At 41.5% G+C, this 22,041-nt stretch overlaps 1 protein-coding gene across 2 annotated transcripts in view; it reads left to right on the top strand.

Annotated features, from left to right (window-relative positions):
- LOC126100159 (proton-coupled folate transporter-like) overlaps positions 1-22,041 on the top strand; it is a 158,711-nt gene that overhangs the window by 121,807 nt on the left and 14,863 nt on the right. For both annotated transcript variants that reach the window (XM_049910702.1, XM_049910701.1), the window contains 4 exons: positions 1,939-2,040; positions 2,124-2,261; positions 2,581-2,664; positions 7,405-7,561. In XM_049910702.1, the coding sequence (XP_049766659.1) occupies positions 1,939-2,040; positions 2,124-2,261; positions 2,581-2,664; positions 7,405-7,561 (481 nt within the window). The remainder of the gene's footprint in view (positions 1-1,938; positions 2,041-2,123; positions 2,262-2,580; positions 2,665-7,404; positions 7,562-22,041) is intronic.

The raw sequence follows: 22,041 nt of genomic DNA, 5'->3' as shown, positions 1-22,041 counted from the left end.
GTCAGAGAAAGGTGGGTAGAGGAGATGGACAGACAGGTGGGAAGAAATTGACATAGAAAGTGGAAGGGAGGAGATCGATAGAGAGAGGACCAGGAGGATATGGAGAAGGGTGGGGGTGGTTGGGTATAGAAAGGGGCAAGGACATGATGGGCAGAGAAAGAGGGACAGGGGACAGGAAGAGAGGGAGAGAGAGGAGAAGACGAACAGAGAAAGAGGGGAAAAAGTGATGGACAGAGGGAGGAGAAAGGAGGAGCACGGGGACAAAGAGAGAGAGAGAGAAGGACAGAGATATGGAGGAGTAGGAGATTACCATGTAGATCCAATCCCATGCAGATTAGAAACATGTGCTTTCTCATTTATTTATTTTCCATTTAACCAGACTGAGCCACAGCAGCACATTGCTGGGAACGGCTAGTATGGAATAAATTAATACTTGTTTGATTTAGATATATTTCCTTCTACTTTGCCACTTTTCTCAGCACATTTTTATATTCTGTATGGTGTGTATCCAACAAAAATATTTATTCTTTCACCAGATAATTTGTTTTTAAGTTTCTTCTGACATTTCCAACACTTGACTGCTGTTGTCTCTGTGGAAAATCATGGCCTCCAGCTACCCATTGCAAGAAAGAGAAGTCTAGCTTGGGTATCCAGCTATTGTTTGACCTGGACTTTAGTGTAAACCAATTGTTGGGTTGTAGGAGAGACAGCAATGAGAAATGGGAATGTGATATCAGTAGCCACAAAATGTTACCAGAAGAATGTCAGATGTGTCACAGTATGTAAAATAAAACAAAAGCAACCATTCCCCTATAGTGGATCAATACATGGAGCACAGTAACTCATAGCAGAAAACAACATTCACACTAGCTTTTGAGCACTGCTCTTTTTCAGAAATAGGTCACACCCACTTATATGCACACTCCCATGGCCATGACGAGATCTGTGTCATACAGGTGCAGATGTAATGGAGCGGGGCGGGGGGCAAACTGGGCTATCTGCACTGGTCGGCAATTTCAGGGGGCACCAAATTGATATTCTTGAAGCAAAAAACCTTGTTTCACAAAGTGCCTAGCGTCCAGCACACATTGGTCTATCGATTATTCATATTAATGATATGAATATAATAGAGGGAAACATTCCACGTGGAAAAAATATATCTAAAAAGAAAGATGATGAGACTTACCAAACAAAAGCGCTGGCAGGTCGATAGACACACAAACAAACACACAAAATTCTAGCTTTCGCAACCAACGGTTGCCTCGTCAGGAAAGAGGGAAGGAGAGGGAAAGATGAAAGGATTTGGGTTTTAAGGGAGAGGGTAAGGAGTCATTCCAATCCCGGGAGCGGAAAGACTTACCTTAGGGGGAAAAAAGGACAGGTATACACTCGCACACACACACATATCCATCCGCATATACACAGACACAAGCAGACATTTGTAAAGGCAAGGAGTGTAACCTAGGATTGTGGGTGGTTCAATAGTTATTTCTTGGATTGGAATAAATTTCTTCTGCTGTTAGAGCATGTAAGCTGTTTTTGTCCTTTAATTGGTGTTGAGTGCGCATGACTTACTATGGATAAAAAACAAAAGAATACACTGCTTATTACTGCTTCCCTACCATAACAATTACTAAGTCTTCATAGGAAAAGTAGATAGTGTTGTGACTCACCAGTCTTTCAAAGTGCCACCGCGCAGTTATGCGCATCCTCTACATGCGGCACTGTCTGCCAGCCATGCAGCAGCAGCATCACCTAAACAGCCAGCCAGCCAGCAGCCGCTAGACTCGGACTCAATTATGATTTGACTTAAAGTGTACACACATCTTACTCTGTTTACTTGATCTGTGACTTTCATGTATTGCGTCTTCCTTGAAATATATTCGTTCAACTTGAAGTTATAACAGATAATGTTATGGTCATGAAAATATGTTGCAGGGGAAAATATTGTCTACTTCCTTTTCACAAACAAGAAATTTGGATGGGATATTCAGGAATTCTCTCTGTTTACCAGTGTTGTAATACTTGCAAGAGTTATTGGTAAGTATTCAAATTTAAGAAGAAAATGAAGTGGTCAGTTACATTTCTTGTAGTTACCTAATAAATTTCAAACTTACTTTCAGCAATGATTAGTGGACTGCATATATGTAGTAAAATTGTAGGCTTATCAGATACAGCTGTGTCTGCAATATGCTACATAACAAAAATTGTAGGGTCATTAATATCTGCTGCAGCACCAAATGTTGGAATTCTGTACTTAGGTGAGTGTTTTTGTTTAATTGTACTTAGCTGAAAAGTTGTATTAGCCTAACAAGGAGAAGTAATAGTTTCCCTAAAAATAACAGATGTACTGCCTTAGAGTAGAAAATATTAGTTCACTACCAAGGCTTGGAAGGGTGGAATATTTCCCTTGCATTAATTTTGTATGTACTTTGGTTAATTATTTCATTGTGTAAAACTATTTCCCAACATCTTAATGCAATGTTATGTTCTTTATGGTCTCCCAATCACAATGCCTATACAAATATCTCAACTGCAGCAATTTAAATTTCTATATAAGAAGGAAATATTTTGTTTCAGGCTGTGCTGTAGGGTTGTTTTCTGGAGTCTCAGGACCTCTTAACCGCACAATTATTGCTAAGGTGGTCCCTGGGAAAGATATTGGTAAGTGAGAGACTGTCAAACAAATGTTGTTCATTAAATCAAACAATGGAAAATCCAGGATGGAATGTAACAATATGAGAGAAAGATAGGTGCTACTCACCATATAGTGGAGATGCTGAGTCATGATAGGCACAATAAAAAGATTCACATAATCATAGCTTTCGGCCATTAAGGCCTTTGTCAGCAGTAGACTCACATACACACACGCGCGCACACACACATTCACGCAAGTGCAACTTGCACAAACATCTGCAGTCTTAGAGAGCTGAACCTACACTGCGAGCAGCAGCACCAGTGCATGATGGGAGTGGCGACTGGGTGGAGGTAAGGAGGAGGCTGGGGTGGGGAGGAGGACGGATAGTATGGTGGGAGTGGCAGACAGTGAAGTGTTGCAGTTTAGATGGAGGGTAGGAGAGTAGGTGCGGAGGGGGGGGATGGGGTAAGTAGCGGAAAGGAGAGAAGTAAAAATAATAAGAAATTAAAATAGTGGATGTGGTGGTGAAATGATGGCTGTGTAGTGCTGGAATGGGAAAAGGGAGGGGGCTGGACGGGTGAGGACAGTGACTAACAAAGGTTGAGGCCAGGAGGGTTACGGGAACGTAGGATGTATTGCAAGGAAAGTTCCCACCTGCGCAATTCATAAAAGCTGGTGTTGGTGGGAAGGATCCATATGGCACAGGTTGTGAAGCAGTCACTGAGATGAGGGGTATCATGTTTGGCAGCGTGTTCAGCTACAGGGTGGTCCACTTGTTTTTTGGCCACAGTTGGTCGGTGGCCGTTCATGCAGACAGCCAGCTTGTTGGTTGTCTTGCCTACATAGAATGCAGCACAGTGGTTGCAGCATAGCTTGTAAATCCCGTGACTGGTTTCACAGGTAGCCCTGCCTTTGATGGGATAGGTGATGTTAGTGACCGGACTGGAGTAGGTGGTGGTAGGAGGATCTATGAGACAGGTCTTGCATCTAGGTCTATTACAGGGGTATGAGCCATGAGGTAAGGGATTGAAAGCAGGGGTTGTGTAAGGATGGACAAGTATATTGTGTAGGTTCATTGGATGGCGGAATACCATGGTAGGAAGGATGGGAAGTATAGTGGATAGGACATTTCTCATTTCGGGGCATGATGAGAGGTAATCAAAACCCTGGCGGAGAATGTAATTCAGTTGGTCTAGTCCCAGATGGTACTGAGTTATGAGGGGAATGCTCCATTGTGGCCAGACTGTGGGACTTTTGGAGGTGGTGGGAGACTGGTAAGATAAGGCACAGGAGATTTGTTTCTGTACAAGGATGGGAGGATAATTATGGTCAGTGAAGGCTTCAGTGAGATCCTTGGTATATTTAGAGAGGGACTGCTCACCACTGCGGGTGTGACGACCACGGGTGGCTAGGCTGTACGGAAGGGACTTCTTGGAATAAATCACATTACATTTCTCTTCAAATATGTCATTTCTGGTATCTTTTAATGTGATAAATTGTTGGGAAATTTGATATCAATGGCTAAACATGCTACCATACAATTCTCCATCAAAATTACATATATACTGTGACCTGGTTTTGCACTGTTTTGTTATTGATTGATGCTTAGATCAGGTTTATGTGCATTCATATTGTTTTGTTTTCAGACTTGCAGTATGCTGTATTTATTCACAAGAAGGTAAACCTCATGAGATCTCAAGTTCTTTCCTTGGGGCATGAGTACTCAAACCTAAGAAATTTTACAGCATTATCTACACAGTATTGGGGCTCGTGAAGCTAGTCTATTTACTTTGACATTTGTTTTAAGGATGCAGGGTTTTGCAGTTAATACCAGTTCATGCTGACAATAGGCGTCAATGAAAAGCATTCATCAAATTTCTGTACAACAGTCTTTGCAAAAACATGTCACATAATTTACTATCTGATGCTTTCTGCACCATTGTAACTCCACTGTGAAATCAACTATGCCTGTGACTACAGACTATCTGTTTAGCATCCACGCATCCACATTAATGGCCTGCTTGTACCACACAAACTTGGAGATACTAACCAGCCTAAAAACATACTACTCATAATAGCCATAAGTATTAGTCTGCAAATGAGGTAAATACTGTTGTAATGTTGTTCAGTACGTTGTCCGCAGTCATCAGTAGAAATATATGCACTTATACCCCTAACACCCTACATGTGGATCTCTCTCTCTCTCTCTCTCTCTCTCTCTCTCTCTCTCTCTCACACACACACACACACACACACACACACACACACACACACACACGCACACACACATAGACACTAGTGACCCACACTGGCTTTTCATGGGTAGTTTCTGATATTAGCCTACACATACAGACAGAAAAATGCATTGTGGGTTTTAATTTACAATATGTATAGAAGAAGGTAATATGAATTGATTCTGGTAATAATGATTTCATGTAGTTCAATAGGCTGTTGCAGATCTTCCAATTGGACATCACATCAGCAAGTTGCATGTCTCATTTACTTAAGTTATCCAACTGACAAAGAGAACCTAAACTTTAAAGAGGAGTTGGAATTGCATGTCATTTCTGAGAAATCTCCATGTCATTGAGAGATACATGCTAAGTTAAAAGACAGGCTAAAAGCTTTGTGCTCCAATTGGTATTCAGTCCATGACCTTGTTTCGATGCACACACTTTACATCTAGACCATATGACACAATTATCTCATTAACATGTCTTTTAAAACTTAAATTTAATAAACATTACTTCAGCACTAAAACTGTTTCACAGCAATGCATTTGTAGGTGCAAGAGAAGTAGCATCAGACAATAATTTAAAAGTTCACTTTACTTTGTAAAGCAGCAACATTGTCTGCAGGTGGTATTTTTGTGTAATATCATTTATAAGTCCAGTGTTCTTGAATGACACAGGTTGGAGTACATTCTTCAGTCATAAATCATTGTTTATTTGACCTTCTACAATTTATTTAATACATATTTTAACAATATCATAGATAAAAATCAAAATATACAGTTTCAAGCTCTTTTCTTTGTCTATGTCCACTTTCAAAGAGCTTTCTTAGATTGTTAACTCAAATCCAGTCAAAAGCAGAATGGCACTAAACTTATACAGACTGAGCAAGACACAACTTTGACAACTTGCATGTTGATAATGATGAGGACAACACACACATATCGAGCTGGAAAAATCCTCAAGCTGGCTGTAAATTAAAGCTGGGGCCCCATGACGTGATCAGCAACATTAACCACAGGACCATGAGTCTCAAAAAAATGTAATTATACCAGATCTGTAGGTCAATATTTTGTTGTTCTGTTGTTGTTGTTGTTGGTGGTGGTGGTCTACAGTCCAAACTGCTTTAATGCAGCTCTCCAGTCTAGTCTGCCCTGTGCAACCCTCCCTCTTCATATCTGCATAACGACTTCAGCCTACATCTATTTGAACCTACTTACTGTAGTCAAGCCTAGGTCTCCTCTACGATTCTTAACCCTCACTCTTCCCGCTATTACCAAACAGAAAATTTCTTGATCTACCATGTTTTCTATAAACTTACTTCTTCTTTCAGTCAAGTTGTGCCATACATTGATTTTCTCTCCAGTTTGACTTAATGTGGTATAATAACTCTTCATTAGTTACCCAATCTACTCTCTTCTATAACATCACATTCCACAAGCTACTGTTCTCTTGTCTGAACTGTTTATCATCCCTGTTTCACCTGCAGACAAGACTACACTCTCGGTACATTATCAGAATAAACATACTGACACCTAATTTTATTCTGTGTTAACAAATTTGTCTTTTGTGGAAACAATTTTCCTTCTGTTGATTTTTTATGCCTCTCTACTCTGGACAGTGTCCACTATTTTTCTGCACAAATAATAAAACTCATCGATTGCTTTTAATAGGTAACTCATTTAGTAATCTATTTCTATTAATATCACCTGATTTAATTTGAGAACATTCCCTTGCTATTTTTTTACTAATGTTGTTAAACTTATAACTTCTTTTCAAGACATTATCCATTCTGTTCAGCTTATGTTCAGCTTATCTTCTAAGTTCTTTTTCATCTCTCAGTGTGTCATAGATAAACCTAAAAATTTTTAGTTTTTCTCCCTGAACTACATTTCCATTTCCAAATTTCTTGACTGCTTGCTCAGTAAACAGAGTGAATAATATTGGGAACAGGCTACAAACCTGTCTCACTCCTTTCTCAACCACTGCCTCCCTTTCATGTCCTTTGACTCTTTAAAATTACAGTGTGCTGGTTTTTGAATAAGTTGTAGATAACATTTCACTCCTCATGTTTCAGCCATGGTACCTTCCAAATTTCAAAGAGTGTAAGCCCTGTTATCTTCAGAATTGCAAAGAGTGTATTCCAGTCAACACAGCCAAAAACCTTTCTTCAAATTCAAAATTTCTATAAACATAAGTTTGCCTTTCGCCAACTCATTTTTTAAGATAAGTCATAGAGTCAATACAGCGGTGAAGGACCCTACATCTCTCCATAACCCAAACCAAACTTCTCCACACTCAGCTTCTATGAGTTTTTTTGGAATAGGAGGTATTACATTATTCATAACGTCTGATGGAATTTTGCTTGTCTCATATATCTCACGTAGTTACAGACAGAAATTTCTTCTTAACAAAGAAATTCGAAGTTAACTTTACCTTTAGTTTACTCCACCTAATATGAAATGGAAATACTACTCTTTATGTTTGAAATGTCCTTTAACACTTCTATGATTTTTCTTCTTTTCTTTTTTATAGGGAAAATTTTCTCAATGACAGCAGCTGCAGAGGCATTAACACCTTTATTAGCAGCTACCATATATAGTCAAATTTACAGTGGGACCATTGCCACCTTCCCAAGTGCCTTCTTTCTTATCTCAGCTGTGATTTATTCAGTGTCTACTGTCCTTATGAGGTATGTATATGACCACATATAGGCCAACCTATATTGACAACATGTATTGACTTCAGTAGGTATTCAATAATTAATATAAAAAGCCATAATGACTCATCAAATAAGAACAAGAACTATGACATCTTTTAGGACACCAGTGATACAAGTTCATTTTGATTAAGGAAAAACAATGAAGGGAAAAGTGTTTGACTGTGGCAGATTGAAATTAATTTTGTTTACAATTAACACTTAGTATTTAAAAATTCTTTTTAGTGATTCTGATTACATGTATTTCATATACATTTTGAATTAATAATATGAAACTGAAATTTTAATGGCAGTTACTGCACAGATTGGTATTCACTAATAAGCCAAAATATTAAGATCTCTGCCTACTGCGAGATTCACTGCAACCTGGTCATGTTTTGGGCATGTGGTGTGGTAAGGAAAGTATATCATCATCTACATCAAGAATTGGTAATTTTGGTCTGTTCTGTCTCCTTCAAAACTGGTCAAGCCCTCTAATCATTGGTCTTCCGAAAGATCTTTTGCCTCTTGGTTTATATTGTTTTCCAGGCACAAAAACGTGCAGTAAGTGTTATATGTGGTGTGAACTCGAGAACATCCTGCAGAAGCCTGTTTAGAGAACTAGGGATACTAACTACTGCTTCCCAATATATTTGTTCCTTACTGAAATTTGTCATTAAAAATATATCACTTTTTCAAACCAACAGCTCATTTCATGGAATAAATACTAGAAATAAGAATAATCTTCACAAGGATTTAAAGTCAGTAGAAACAACTGATTTGTGTGTGTGTGTGTGTGTGTGTGTGTGTGTGTGTATATATATATATATATATATATATATATATATATATATATATATATAAACAAAGATGATGTGACTTACCAAATGAAAGTGCTGGCAGGTCGACAGACACACAAACGAACACAAACATACACACAAAATTCAAGCTTTCGCAACAAACTGTTGCCTCATCAGGAAAGAGGGAAGGAGAGGGAAAGACGAAAGGATGTGGGTTTTAAGGGAGAGGGTAAGGAGTCATTCCAGTCCCGGGAGCGGAAAGACTTACCTTAGGGGGAAAAAAGGACGGGTATACACTCGCACACACACACATATCCATCCACACATATACAGACACAAGCAGACATATTTAAAGACAATTAACATAATTAACACACAAGACATTAACACACAAGACATTAACATTAAATATGTCTGCTTGTGTCTGTATATGTGTGGATGGATATGTGTGTGTGTGCGAGTGTATACCCGTCCTTTTTTCCCCCTAAGGTAAGTCTTTCCGCTCCCTGGACTGGAATGACTCCTTACCCTCTCCCTTAAAACCCACATCCTTTTGTCTTTCCCTCTCCTTCCCTCTTTCCTGATGAGGCAACAGTTTGTTGCGAAAGCTTGAATTTTGTGTGTATGTTTGTGTTCGTTTGTGTGTCTGTCGACCAGCCAGCACTTTCATTTGGTAAGTCACATCATCTTTGTTTTTAGGTATATATATGTATATATTTATATATATTATATCTAAAAAGAAAGTTGATGAGACTTACCAAACAAAAGCGCTGGCAGGTCGATAGACACACAAACAAACACAAACATACACACAAAATTCAAGCTTTCGCAACCAACGGTTGCCTCAACAGGAAAGAGGGAAGGAGAGGGAAAGATGAAAGGATTTGGGTTTTAAGGGAGAGGGTAAGGAGTCATTCCAATCCCGGGAGCAGAAAGACTTACCTTAGGGGGAAAAAGGACAGGTAAACACTCGCACACACACACATACCCATCCGCATATACACAGACACAAGCAGACATTTTCAAAATAATTGTGGCAGGGCCTCTAGCTGACCAGGTGTATTTGTGGATCTATTTATGGCTGAAGAATGTGTTTGTTATTCCTGGATCATTATTTTATGAGAATGGCTTTAGCATGTGTTGTGCAATACACGTGGTTCATATTGCATACAATGAACAATTGCTTCATGTATCCATATGGAATTTTTGCAGCTATATATGTGAACTGGGTAGGAATGGACTTCTGTGGTATTGAGAAACTGTGTTGGTCTGAAAATTGGACCATATGGAAGTTTGCAGTACAAAATTTATTATTTGCATCAGACAGTGAACATGAAGTGTGTGTTAGCAACATAGGAAAACCAGTGGCTTTGCCAGTGGATGCAACATCAGCACAAATAGATGTATTCAATGGTGTGCTAAAAACATGGGACAAAATCGATCACACAGTGAGTCAGATCATTATCAGAACTGTCACAGCAACAGTCATGACATTGTTGGTTGCATGTGAGAGTGTGCACGAGATGTGGAATAACCTACATGATGTGTCTGACCTGAGAGAACAAAGCACACTGTACATTTTTCAATTTTCATGCAAGTTCAGGCAATGACCTGGTGACACATCTCATTCATTTTGAAAATTTGGTTCTTAATCATCATTAATGGTGTGGCTAGTTGACACACTGCCTGTCAGTCACGAAAATCTTTGACAAACACGATAGGCAAGACTTGAAGAACAACAGATACTAAAACATTTAATGGACATGTTAACATCTTATGAAAGTTGTCATGCTTTTCAGAGGCGGAAATGAGACAAGTTAGTTGCACAGTTGTTACGAAGGCAAACATTAAAGAAACAAAGAATGCAGATGTCTGTAACCGAATCATCAGTGATCAATGGCATGAGTATGCAGAAGGCAATGGAAACCGCTGTATTAAAGACACATGATATGTATCCAGAGGACATCTGGCCTGTAATTGAAAAGAAGAGTCATGATGATCTGTCCATTGGCAAAAGATTCCGGAATAGCCCCCCTTTGGATCTCTGGGAGGGGACTGCCAAGGGGGAGGTGACCATGAGAAAAAGATTGAAAAACCAATGGAAGGATAACATTCTACAATTGGAGGCATGGAATGTCAGAAGCTTGAACATGTTAAGGAAGCTAGAAAATCTGAGAAGGGAAACATAAAGGCTCAGTCCTAATATGGTGGGTGTCAGTGAAGTGAGATGGAAAGAAGACAATGATTTCTGGTCAGATGAGTTTAGGGTAATATCAACAGCAGCAGGAAATAGTATAACGATAGTAGGATTTTTTATGAATAGGAAGGTGGGGCAGAGAGTGTGTTTCTGTGAACAGTTCAATTATAGGGTTGTTGCTATCAGAATCTAGAGAAAACCAACTCTGACAATGATAGTTCAGATATACATGCCAACATTGCAATCTGGAGATGAAGAGGTAGAGAAAGTATACGAGGACACTGAAAAGGTAATACAGTACGTAAGGGGAGATGAAAATCTAGTAGTCATGGGGGACTGGAATGCAATTGTAGGAGAAGGAGTAGAAGAAAAGGTTACAGGAGAATAAGGGCTTGGGACAAGGAATGAGAGAGGAAAAAGATTAACTTAGTTCTGGAATAAATTGCAGATAGTAATAACAAATACTCTATTCAGGAATCACAAGAGGAGGAAGAATACTTGGAAAAGGCCAGGTGATATGAGAAAATTCCAGTTAGATTACATTGTGGTCAGACAGAGATGCCAAAATCAGATACTGGATTGTAAGGCATACTCAGGAGCAGATACAGACTCAGATCAGAATGTGGTAGTGATGAAGAGTAGGCTGAAGTTTAAGAGATTAGTCAGGAAGAATCAGTACACAAAGAAGTGGGATATGGATGTACTAATGAATGATGAGATATGCTTGGAGTTCTCTACAGCTACAGACATAAGAGTAATGAATACTTCAGTAAGCAGAACAGTTGAAGATGGGTGAACATCTCTAAAAATGGTGATCACAGAAGTTGAATAGAAAAACATAGGTACAAAGAAGATAACTATGAAGAAACCATGCATAACAGTAGAAATATTTCAGATGATCAATGAAAGAAGCAAGTAAAAATGTTCAGCGAAATTTAAGAATACAGAAATACAAGTCACTGAGGAATGAAATAAACAGGAAGTGCAAGGAAGCTAAGATGAAATGGCTGCATGAAAAATGTGATTCAGCATATAGGGAAGTCAAAACAACCTTCAGTGAAATTAAAAGCAAAGGTGATAACATTAAGAGCACAACGGGACTTCCACTGTTATATGCTGAGGAAACAGTGGATAGTTGGAAAGAGTATATCGGAGGCCTGTATGAGGGGAAGATTTGTCTGATGTGATAGAAGAAGAAACAGGAGTTGATTTAGAAGAGATATGGGATACATTAGTAGAATCAAAATTTAAGAAAGTTTTGGAGGGCTTATATCAATTAAGACAGAAGGAATAGACAACATTCCATCAGAATTTCTAAAATCGTTGGTGGAAATGGCAACAGACTGACTATTCACATTGGTGTGTAGAGTTTATGAGTCTGATGACATACCATCTGACTTTCAGAAAAGTATAATCCTCACAATCATGAAGACTGAAAGAGCTGAAAAGTGCAAGAATTATTTCACAATCAGCTTAACAGCTCATACATCCAAGTTGCTGACAAAAATAATATTTGGAAGAATGGAAAAGGAAATTGAGGATGTGTTGATATCGATCAGTTTGGGTTTAGGAAAGGTAAAGGCACCAGAGAGGCAAGTCTGGAATTGTGGTTGATAATGGAAGCAAGACTAAAGAAAATCAAAACACAGTCATAGGATTTGTCAACCTGGAAAAAGTGTTCAACAGTGTAAAATGGTGCAAGATGTTCGAAATTCTGAGAACATTAGGGATAAGCTATAGGGAGAGATGGGTATTATGTACAAGAGCTAAGAGGTAATAATAAGAGTGAATGGCCAGGAATGAAATGCTGGGTTTAAAAAGGGTGTAAGACAGGGATGTAGTCTTTTGCTCATATTGTTCAATCTGCATATTAAAGAAGCAATGATGGAAGTAAAGGAAAGTTTTCAGGAGTGGAATTAAAGTTCAAAATGAAAAGATATCAATGATACGATTCGCTTATGCTACTGCTATCCTGAGTGAAAGTGATCTGCTAAATGGAATGAACAGTCTAATGAGTACAGAATATGGACTGAGACTAAATTGAAGAAAAATGAAAGTAATGAGAAGTAGCAGAAATGAGGACAGCGAGAAACTTAACTTTGGGTTTGACACTCATGAAGTAGAGGAAGTTTGAAATTCTGCTACCTAGGCAGCAAAATAACCAATGATGAATGAACTGAAGCATTTGAGATGTGGTGCTACAGATGAATGTTGGAAATTGGGTGGACTGACAGAGGAAAGAATGAGGAGTTTCTGCACAGAATTGGAGAGGAAAGAAATATGTGGAAAACACTGGCAAGGAGAAGGGACAGGGTGATACGGCGTCTGTTAAGACATCAGGTATGACTTCCATGGTACTAGAGGGAGCTGTAGAGGACAAAAACTGTAGAGGAAGATGGAGATTGGGTTACATACAGTAAATAATTGAGCACATAGGTTGCAAGTGCTACTCTGAGATGAAGAAGTTGGCACAGGTGAGGAATTCGTAGTGGGCTCCATCAAACCAGTCAGAAGACTGATGACTCAAAAATAAATAAATAAAAATGGACTACCCAATCATACTTCCATTGCTGAAGTAATGAGTGCAGAATTGGATGAGGACTCATGGATTGCTGATTTTGGAGTGATGAATCACTTGGCTAAGAAAAGCGAGTGGTATACATCATGTATTAAGTTTGCAAAACCATTGCACATATGCTGGGGCAATGACTTTACTATGAAAGCAGTAGGAAAAGGGGCTATCTATTTTGAAGCTTTGGCCAATGGACAATGGAAGCTATGCCATATGGTTAGTGTTCTGTGTACTCTAAAAGGGTAACAGAATCTCTTTTCTATGTCATCTGCTATATACATGCCTCACCCACTGTCCCTGCTGTCGAGACATCTTCGCGGGTACCGGGTGCGGTTGGGCCACCCTCTCCCCAAGGGGAGAGGCGGGTTCAGCAGCGTTCGCGGCGCACGAGGCAGAGGGTCAATGTGGAGGCTGGCCGTGTGGCATTGCCCGCTCTGCCTGTGAGTGGACATGTGGCCGCTCCTTCAGCACTTCAGCAAGGTCCGAGCAGGCACACGGGGGGAGGGATTTATTAGTTATTGGGAGCTCCAACGTTAGGCGGGTGATGGAGCCCCTTAGGGAAATAGCAGAAAGGTTGGGGAAGAAGGCCAGTGTTCACTCTGTCTGCTTGCTGGGGGGTCTCATCCGAGACGTGGAGAAGGCCCTGCTAGCGGCAATAGAGAGCACTGGGTGCACCCAACTGCAAATTGTTGCTCATGTCAGCACCAATGACTCCTGCCGTCTGGGTTCAGAGGTCATCCTCAGTTCGTACGGGCGGTTGGCGGAATTGGTGAAGGCAGAAAGCCTTGCTCGCAGGGTGGAATCTGAGCTAACTATTTGTAGTATCGTTCCCAGAACCGATCACGGTCCTCTGGTTTGGAACCGAGTAGAAGGCTTAAACCAGAGGCTCAGACAATTCTGCGGAGATCTGGGGTGCAAATTTCTCGACCTCTGCTATCGGGTGGAGAAATGTAGGGTCCCCCTGAATAGGTCAGGCGTGCACTACACACTGGAAGTGGCTACAAGGGTAGCGGAATAGGTGTGGAGTGCACATGTGGGTTTTTTAGGTTAGAGAATTCCCTTCCTAGGCCCGACAAGACGCCTCCTGAGACGCGGCAAGGTAGGAGTAGGCAAAATGCAACAGGGAATAACAATATTAATGTGCTAATAGTAAACTGCAAGAGCGTCTATAGAAAGGTCCCAGAACTGCTCTCATTAATAAACGGTCACAATGCCCATATAGTACTAAGGACAGAAAGTTGGCTGAAACCAGACATAAACAGTAATGAAATCCTAAACTCAGATTGGAATGTATACCACAGAGATAGGCTGGACAGTGAAGGGGGAGGCTGTTTATAGTGATAAGAAGTGCAATAGTATCAAAGGAAATTGACGGAGATCCGAAATGTGAAATAATTTGGGTGAAGTTCATGGTTAAAGCAGGATCAGACATGGTAATTGGATATCTCTATAGGCCCCTTGGCTCAGCAGCTGTTGTGGCTGAGCACCTGAAGGATTATTTGTAAAACATTTCGAGTAGATTTCCCCACCATGTTATAGTTCTGGGTGGAGATTTTAACTACCTTGAGCAGTTAAACAGAGAACCGACTCATGGCGATAACATATTAGACCTTCTGGTGACAAACAGACCTGAACTATTTGAAACAGTTAATGCAGAACAGGGAGTCAGTGATCATAAAGCGGTTACTGCATTGATGATTTCAGCCATAAATAGAAATATTAAAAAAGGTAGGAAGATTTTTCTGTTTAGCAAAAGTGACAAAAAGCAGATTACAGAGTACCTGACGGCTCAACACAAAAGTTTTGTCTCAAGTACAGATAGTGTTGAGGATCAGTGGACAAAGTTCAAAACCATCGTACAATATGCGTTAGATGAGTATGTGCCAAGCAAGATCATAAGAGGTGGAATAAAGCCACCGTGGTACAACAACCGAGTTAGAAAACTGCTGCAGAAGCAAAGGGAACATCACAGCAAACATAAACATAGCCAAAGCCTTGCAGACAAACAAAAATTACATGAAGCGAAATGTAGTGTGAGGAGGGCTATGCGAGAGGCATTCAATGAATTCGAAAGTAAAGTTCTATGTACTGACTTGGCAGAAAATCCTAAGAAATTTTGGTCTTATGTCAAAGCGGTAGGTGGATCAAAACAAAATGTCCAGACACTCTTTGACCAAAATGGTACTGAAACAGAGGATGACAGACTAAAGGCTGGAATACTAAATGTCTTTTTCCAAAGCTGTTTCACAGAGGAAGACTGCACTGTAGTTCCTTCTCTAGATTGTCGCACAGATGAAAAAATGGTAGATATTGAAATAGATGACAGAGGGATAGAGAAACAATTAAAATCGCTCAAAAGAGGAAAGGCCTCATGGGATACCAGTTCGATTTTACACAGAGTACGCGAAAGAACTTGCCCCCCCTTCTTGCAGCGGTGTACCGTAGGTCTCTAGAAGAGCGTAGCGTTCCAAAGGATTGTAAAAGGGCACAGGTCATCTCCGTTTTCAAAAAGGGACGTCGAACAGATGTGCAGAACTATAGATCTATATCTCTAACGTCGATCAGTTGTAGAATATTGGAACACGTATTGTGTTCGAGTATAACGACTTTTCTAGAGAGTAGAAATTTACTCTGTAGGAATCAGCATGGGTTTCAAAAAAGACAGTCGTGTGAAACCCAGCTCGCACTATTCATCCACGAGACTCAGAGGGCCATAGACACGGGTTCACAGGAAGATGCCGTGTTTCTTGACTTCCGCAAGGCGTTCGATACAGTTCCTCACAGTTGTTTAATGAACAAAGTATGAGCATATGGACTATCAGACCAATTGCGTGATTGGATTGAAGAGTTCCTTGATAACAGAACGCAGCATGTCATTCTCAATGGAGAGAAGTCTTCCAAAGTAAGAGTGATTTCAGGTGTGCCGCAGGGGAGTGTCATAGGACCATTGCTATTCACAATATACATAAATGACCTTGTGGATGACATCGGAAGTTCACTGAGGCTTTTTGCAGATGATGCTGTGGTGTATCAAGAGGTTGTAACAATGGAAAATTGTACTGAAATGCAGGAGGATCTGCAGCAAATTGACGCATGGTGCAGGGAATGGCAATTGAATCTCAATGTAGACAAGTGTAATGTGCTGCGAATACATAGAAAGATAGATCCCTTATCATTTAGCTACAAAATAGCAGCTCAGCAACTGGAAGCAGTTAATTCCATAAATTATCTGGGAGTATGCATTAGGAGTGATTTAAAATGGAATGATCATATAACGTTGATCGTTGGTAAAGCAGATGCCAGACTGAGATTCATTGGAAGAATCCTAAGGAAATGCAATCCGAAAACAAAGGAAGTAGGTTACAGTACGCTTGTTCACCCACTGCTTGAATACTGCTCAGCAGTGTGGGATCCATACCAGATAGGGTTGATAGAAGAGATAGAGAAGATCCAACGGAGAGCAGCACGCTTCATTACAGGATCATTTAGTAATTGCGAAAGTGTTACGAAGATGATAGATAAACTCCAGTGGAAGACTCTGCAGGAGAGACGCTCAGTATCTCGGTATGGGCTTTTGTTAAAGTTTCAAGAACATACCTTCGCTGAGGAGTCAAGCAGTATATTGCTCCCTCCTACGTATATCTCACAAAAAGACCATGAGGATAAAATCAGAGAGATTAGAGCCCACACAGAGGCATACCAACAATCCTTCTTTCCACGAACAATATGAGACTGGAATAGAAGGGAGAACTGATAGAGGTACGAAAGGTGCCCTCCGCCACACACCGTCAGGTGGCATGTGGAGTATGGATGTAGATGTAGATGTAGATGTAGATACAAGGTGTACAACTTTGCTTCCACTGTTTGCCGATAGGTGACAACAGTGGTAAGTATCGGTCGAAAGAAACAGATGTCAAACAGTTAGCTTGGACCTTGGTCAACATAACCTCATTCAGACATTAGTCAATTTGTGTCTGCATCATAAAGTTGTTCTTGATTGAAAATGTCAGTTTACGAGCCTAATTCTCGTCATTTGCGGGATGTGTTACCGTTTTGTTCAATATGAAGAAAACAGTGGCAGAGTCTCATCAAATGCTCTCAAGTACTTATGGTAAGGATGCTATTAGTGAAAGAATGTGTCATGAGTGGTTTCAATGCTTCAAGAACGGTGATTTTAACGTCATAGACCGGCATAGTGGTGGAAGAGAGAATGTTTTCAAAGATGCAGAATTGGAGACATTGCTGAGTGAAGATTCACGTCAAACTCAAGAAGAATTGGCATGATTAGTGGGAGTGACACAGCAAGCCATTTCAAAACATCTCAAGGCTATGGGCATGATTCAGAAAGAAGGAACTTGGGTCCCTTGTGAGCTGAAACCAAGAGACATTGAACGGTGTTTGTGTGTTTGTAAACAGTTGCTTCAGAGGCAAAAACAGAAGGGATTTCTGCACTGCATTGTGACCGGGGACGATTAATGGGTTCATTACAATAACCCTAAATTCAAAAAATCATGGTGATATCCTGGCCATGCTTCCACGTCGATGGCCAAACCAAATATTCACGGCTCCAAGATCACGCTCTGCATTTGGTGGGACCAGCTCGGCATCGTGTACCATGAGGTGTTATAACCAAGTGAAACAATCACAGGTGCTCATTATCGAACACAATTAATGCATTTGAGCAGAGCATTAAAAGACAATTCTCCATAATACAGAGAGAGGCACGATATAGTGATTTTGCAGCACGACAACACTTGACCCCACGTTACAAAAGAGGTCAAAATGTACTTGGAAACATTAAAATGTGAAGTCCTATCCCACCCGCTGAATTCTCCAGACATTGCTCCCTCTGACTATCACCTGTTTAGATCAATGGTGCATGGCCTGGCTGATGAACACTCCCGATCTCATGAAGAAGTCACAAATTGGATCGATTCATGGATCACTTCAAAAGATGAACAATTTTTGAACGTGTGATTTATACACTGCCCAAAAGATGGGAGAAAGTATGGGCCAGCAATGGAAAATACTTTGAATGATACACGTGTGACCAATTTGTTTCATTAAAGCCTCAAATGTTGGGGGTGTGGGTGGGGGGATGGGGGAGGTACGGAAGGCGCTGATCAAGCTTTTGTTGGTGTGAAGGATGGTGGAAGGATGCAGTCCCCATGTCTGGCTGGGCAGGAGTTTCAGGAGGCATGGTCTATTGTGGGCTTTGTGTTGGATCGTAAGGAGATGGGGAGTCCAGGTGATGTGGCGGTCGAGGTGAGGCCAAGGTATTTCAGGGCAGGAGTGAGTTGGATAGGACAAACATAAAGGTAGGTAAAAATCATGGAGCCAGAAGTAGCAGATGGTACAACCTGCCTGGGTCTTGGAAGGGTTGATGCAAAGCAGCCACTGGTTGCACCAGGTGGTGAACTGGTCGAGGTGAGTTTGAGCAGAGGTTAATCAAAAAAGTTATTCCATAGACATTCTTCAATGGTTTATGGACAGAGACAAGTCCAGTGTCAACTTCAATCAAACAGTATCTGATTTTTTTATTGTTATGGAACTGGAGTGGGTTGAAGACTACACATATCCATGAAAGATTATGAAGACAAGTGTGAATATTACTTACTGAAATGTTGTGTACACGCTGTGGTGGACAGAATAATGGTGGGAAAATGCTGCATAGACACTGTGATGGACAGAATAATGGCGGGACAGATGGCTGATCCATCCTACAAGAAGTTTGGGGGTTCTAAAAGAGATGGCAGCACTGTGATGTCGCACTGAGGCAATAGCTGCAAGCATACCCAGTGTGCAGTTGTGGGATGGACCAGTGAGCAGCCATGAGGGCATTTGTTTGTTGTACGTGAATGTTATGTAATTTTGCAAGTTCGCACAATATGCAGACATGTGTTTGTGTACAGTACTGTAATGGCAGCACCCTTGTGGCTGTGACAAAATACCAGAGATGTCTCCCTGATTGATGGACCCCATCTGCCAGAGTATTTCCCAAAATTTTTCAAACATTACATGAATCTGGAATACTATCCAGTATACACATAACATCAGAATGTGAGGTTGTCCAGTCAGTTGAGAAAAGGGTAGTGTTCTGGATTCATGTAATGTTTGGAAAACCCCGGAAAATACCCCGACCCAGGAGTTCATCACTCAGGGAAACATCTCTGATATTCTGTCACAGCTGCACAGACACTGCCCTTACAGTATCCATACACAAAAAACGTGTCTGTATATTGTGCATGGGCGAACATATGCTGCATGTTGGTATTCATGTACACTACGGACTTTCTCAATTAAACAACACACAGACATGACACTCACATGGCCACACAACTGCTCACTGGTCCAACCTACAATTTTACTCTAAGTATGTTTGCAGCTGTTGCCTCAGTGTGACATCACAATGCTGCCATCCATTGGAGAACCCACACACACTTGTAAGGTGGATCAGCCATCTGTCCCACCATTATTCTGTCCATCACAGTGCCTGCAAAACAATTTGGTAAATAATTTTCACACTTGTTTTCATATCCATTCTTGGATGTGTATAGTCTTCAGTCTACTCCATTTCCATAATGATTGAAGATCAGACACATGTTCGAAGAACTTCTTTGGTTTATTTTCACATTTGGTACACCTCACAAATTATGTGGCATTCCTCCTGAATTACACTATATGTATTGATGCTGACTATGCCAGTGATCCAGCAATGTGATGCATAATAGCAGAGTGAGTGTGAGATTTTGTGGAGGAATGATTACCTAGGCCAGTAAATGCAACAGTGCTTATCACATTCAACACCTGAGTCAGAATATGTGAATGCCAGTGAAGATGCAAGTGAAGGAAAATGGCCATCCAAGCTCTATGAAGAAATTTCACCCCTGCAGTGTGTTCCTGTTCTTCTTGTTGATAATGAAAATGCCATTGATCTGGGAAAAATCATGAATTTCACAAGAGGTCAAAGATTATTGATGTTCATCTTCACTACATTCATGAGAAAATTCATGAAGGTCAGCTAACCATCAAGCACGCTCTGGCCAGCAGGAATCTGCAGATATTCTCACCAAACCAGTGCTATGTGTCTGGATTGAATATTTTAAATCATAATTGAAATGTGTTAAGTAAAGTACTCAGCAATATAAACATTTAGGGTAAGTGTTGAAGTGGAATTTTTATATTAATCTGTATGCTGTGTAGCATATCTCTGTCTTTTGTTGCTATCCTAAAATATATTTGTCTTTTTGTAGCAGCTGTATTGTGCATTTGATTTATACACTCCTGGAAATGGAAAAAAGAACACATTGACACCGGTGTGTCAGACCCACCATACTTGCTCTGGACACTGCGAGAGGGCTGTACAAGCAATGATCACACGCACGGCACAACGGACACACCAGGAACCACGGTGTTGGCCGTCGAATGGCGCTAGCTGCGCAGCATTTGTGCACCGCCGCCGTCAGTGTCAGCCAGTTTGCCGTGGCATACGGAGCTCCATCGCAGTCTTTAACACTGGTAGCATGCTACGTCAGCGTGGACGTGAACCGTATGTGCAGTTGACGGACTTTGAGCGAGGGTGTATAGTGGGCATGCGGGAGGCCGGGTGGACGTACCGCCGAATTGCTCAACACGTGGGGCGTGAGGTCTCCACAGTACATCGATGTTGTCGCCAGTGGTCGGCGGAAGGGGCACGTGCCCATCGACCTGGGACCGGACCGCAGCAACGCACGGATGCACGCCAAGACCGTAGGATCCTACGCAGTGCCGTAGGGGACCGCACCGCCACTTCCCAGCAAATTAGGGACACTGTTGCTCCTGGGGTATCGGCAAGGACCATTCGCAACCGTCTCCATGAAGCTGGGCTACGGTCCCGCACACCGTTAGGCCGTCTTCCGCTCATGCCCCCACATCGTGCAGCCCGCCTCCAGTGGTGTCGCGACAGGCGTGAATGGAGGGATGAATGGAGACGTGTCGTCTTCAGCGATGAGAGTCGCTTCTGCCTTGGTGCCAATGATGGTCGTATGCATGTTTGGCGCCGTGCAGGTGAGCGCCACAATCAGGACTGCATATGACCGAGGGACACAGGGCCAACACCCGGCATCATGGTGTGGGGAGCGATCTCCTACATTGGCCGTACACCACTGGTGATCGTCGAGGGGACACTGAATAGTGCACGGTACATCCAAACCGTCATAGAACCCATCGTTCTACCATTCCTAGACCGGCAAGGGAACTTGCTGTTCCAACAGGACAATGCACGTCTGCATGTATCCCGTGCCACCCAACGTGCTCTAGAAGGTGTAAGTCAACTACCCTGGCCAGCAAGATCTCCGGATCTGTCCCCCATTGAGCATGTTTGGGACTGGATGAAGCGTCGTCTCACGCAGTCTGCACGTCCAGCACGAACGCTGGTCCAACTGAGGCGCCAGGTGGAAATGGCATGGCAAGCCGTTCCACAGGACTACATCCAGCATCTCTACGATCGTCTCCATGGGAGAATAGCAGCCTGCATTGCTGCGAAAGGTGGATATACACTGCACTAGTGCCGACATTGTGCATGCTCTGTTGCCTGTGTCTATGTGCCTGTGGTTCTGTCAGTGTGATCATGTGATGTATCTGACCCCAGGAATGTGCCAATAAAGTTTCCCCTTCCTGGGACAATGAATTCACGGTGTTCTTATTTCAATTTCCAGGAGTGTATTTCCCTTTTCTTCTTGAAGTTTCTGCAGTAATTAAGATACCTAAAAAGTAACTACCAATCTTTTCACAATGTATCTATCTGCCACTTAAAGTTTCCTCAAATTGAGAAAGGATGGATTGTTATGACCCAGCACCTTGGATCAGACATCTCAGAAGTGGTGAAGCTGGTTGGCTATTCATGTGCAATTGTTGTGACCATCTA

This window comes from Schistocerca cancellata, chromosome 9 (assembly GCF_023864275.1).
Source record: "Schistocerca cancellata isolate TAMUIC-IGC-003103 chromosome 9, iqSchCanc2.1, whole genome shotgun sequence".
Taxonomy (NCBI): domain Eukaryota; kingdom Metazoa; phylum Arthropoda; class Insecta; order Orthoptera; family Acrididae; genus Schistocerca; species Schistocerca cancellata.
Note: the sequence above shows the minus strand (reverse complement) of the source record. Positions and strands in the feature narration are given on the sequence as shown.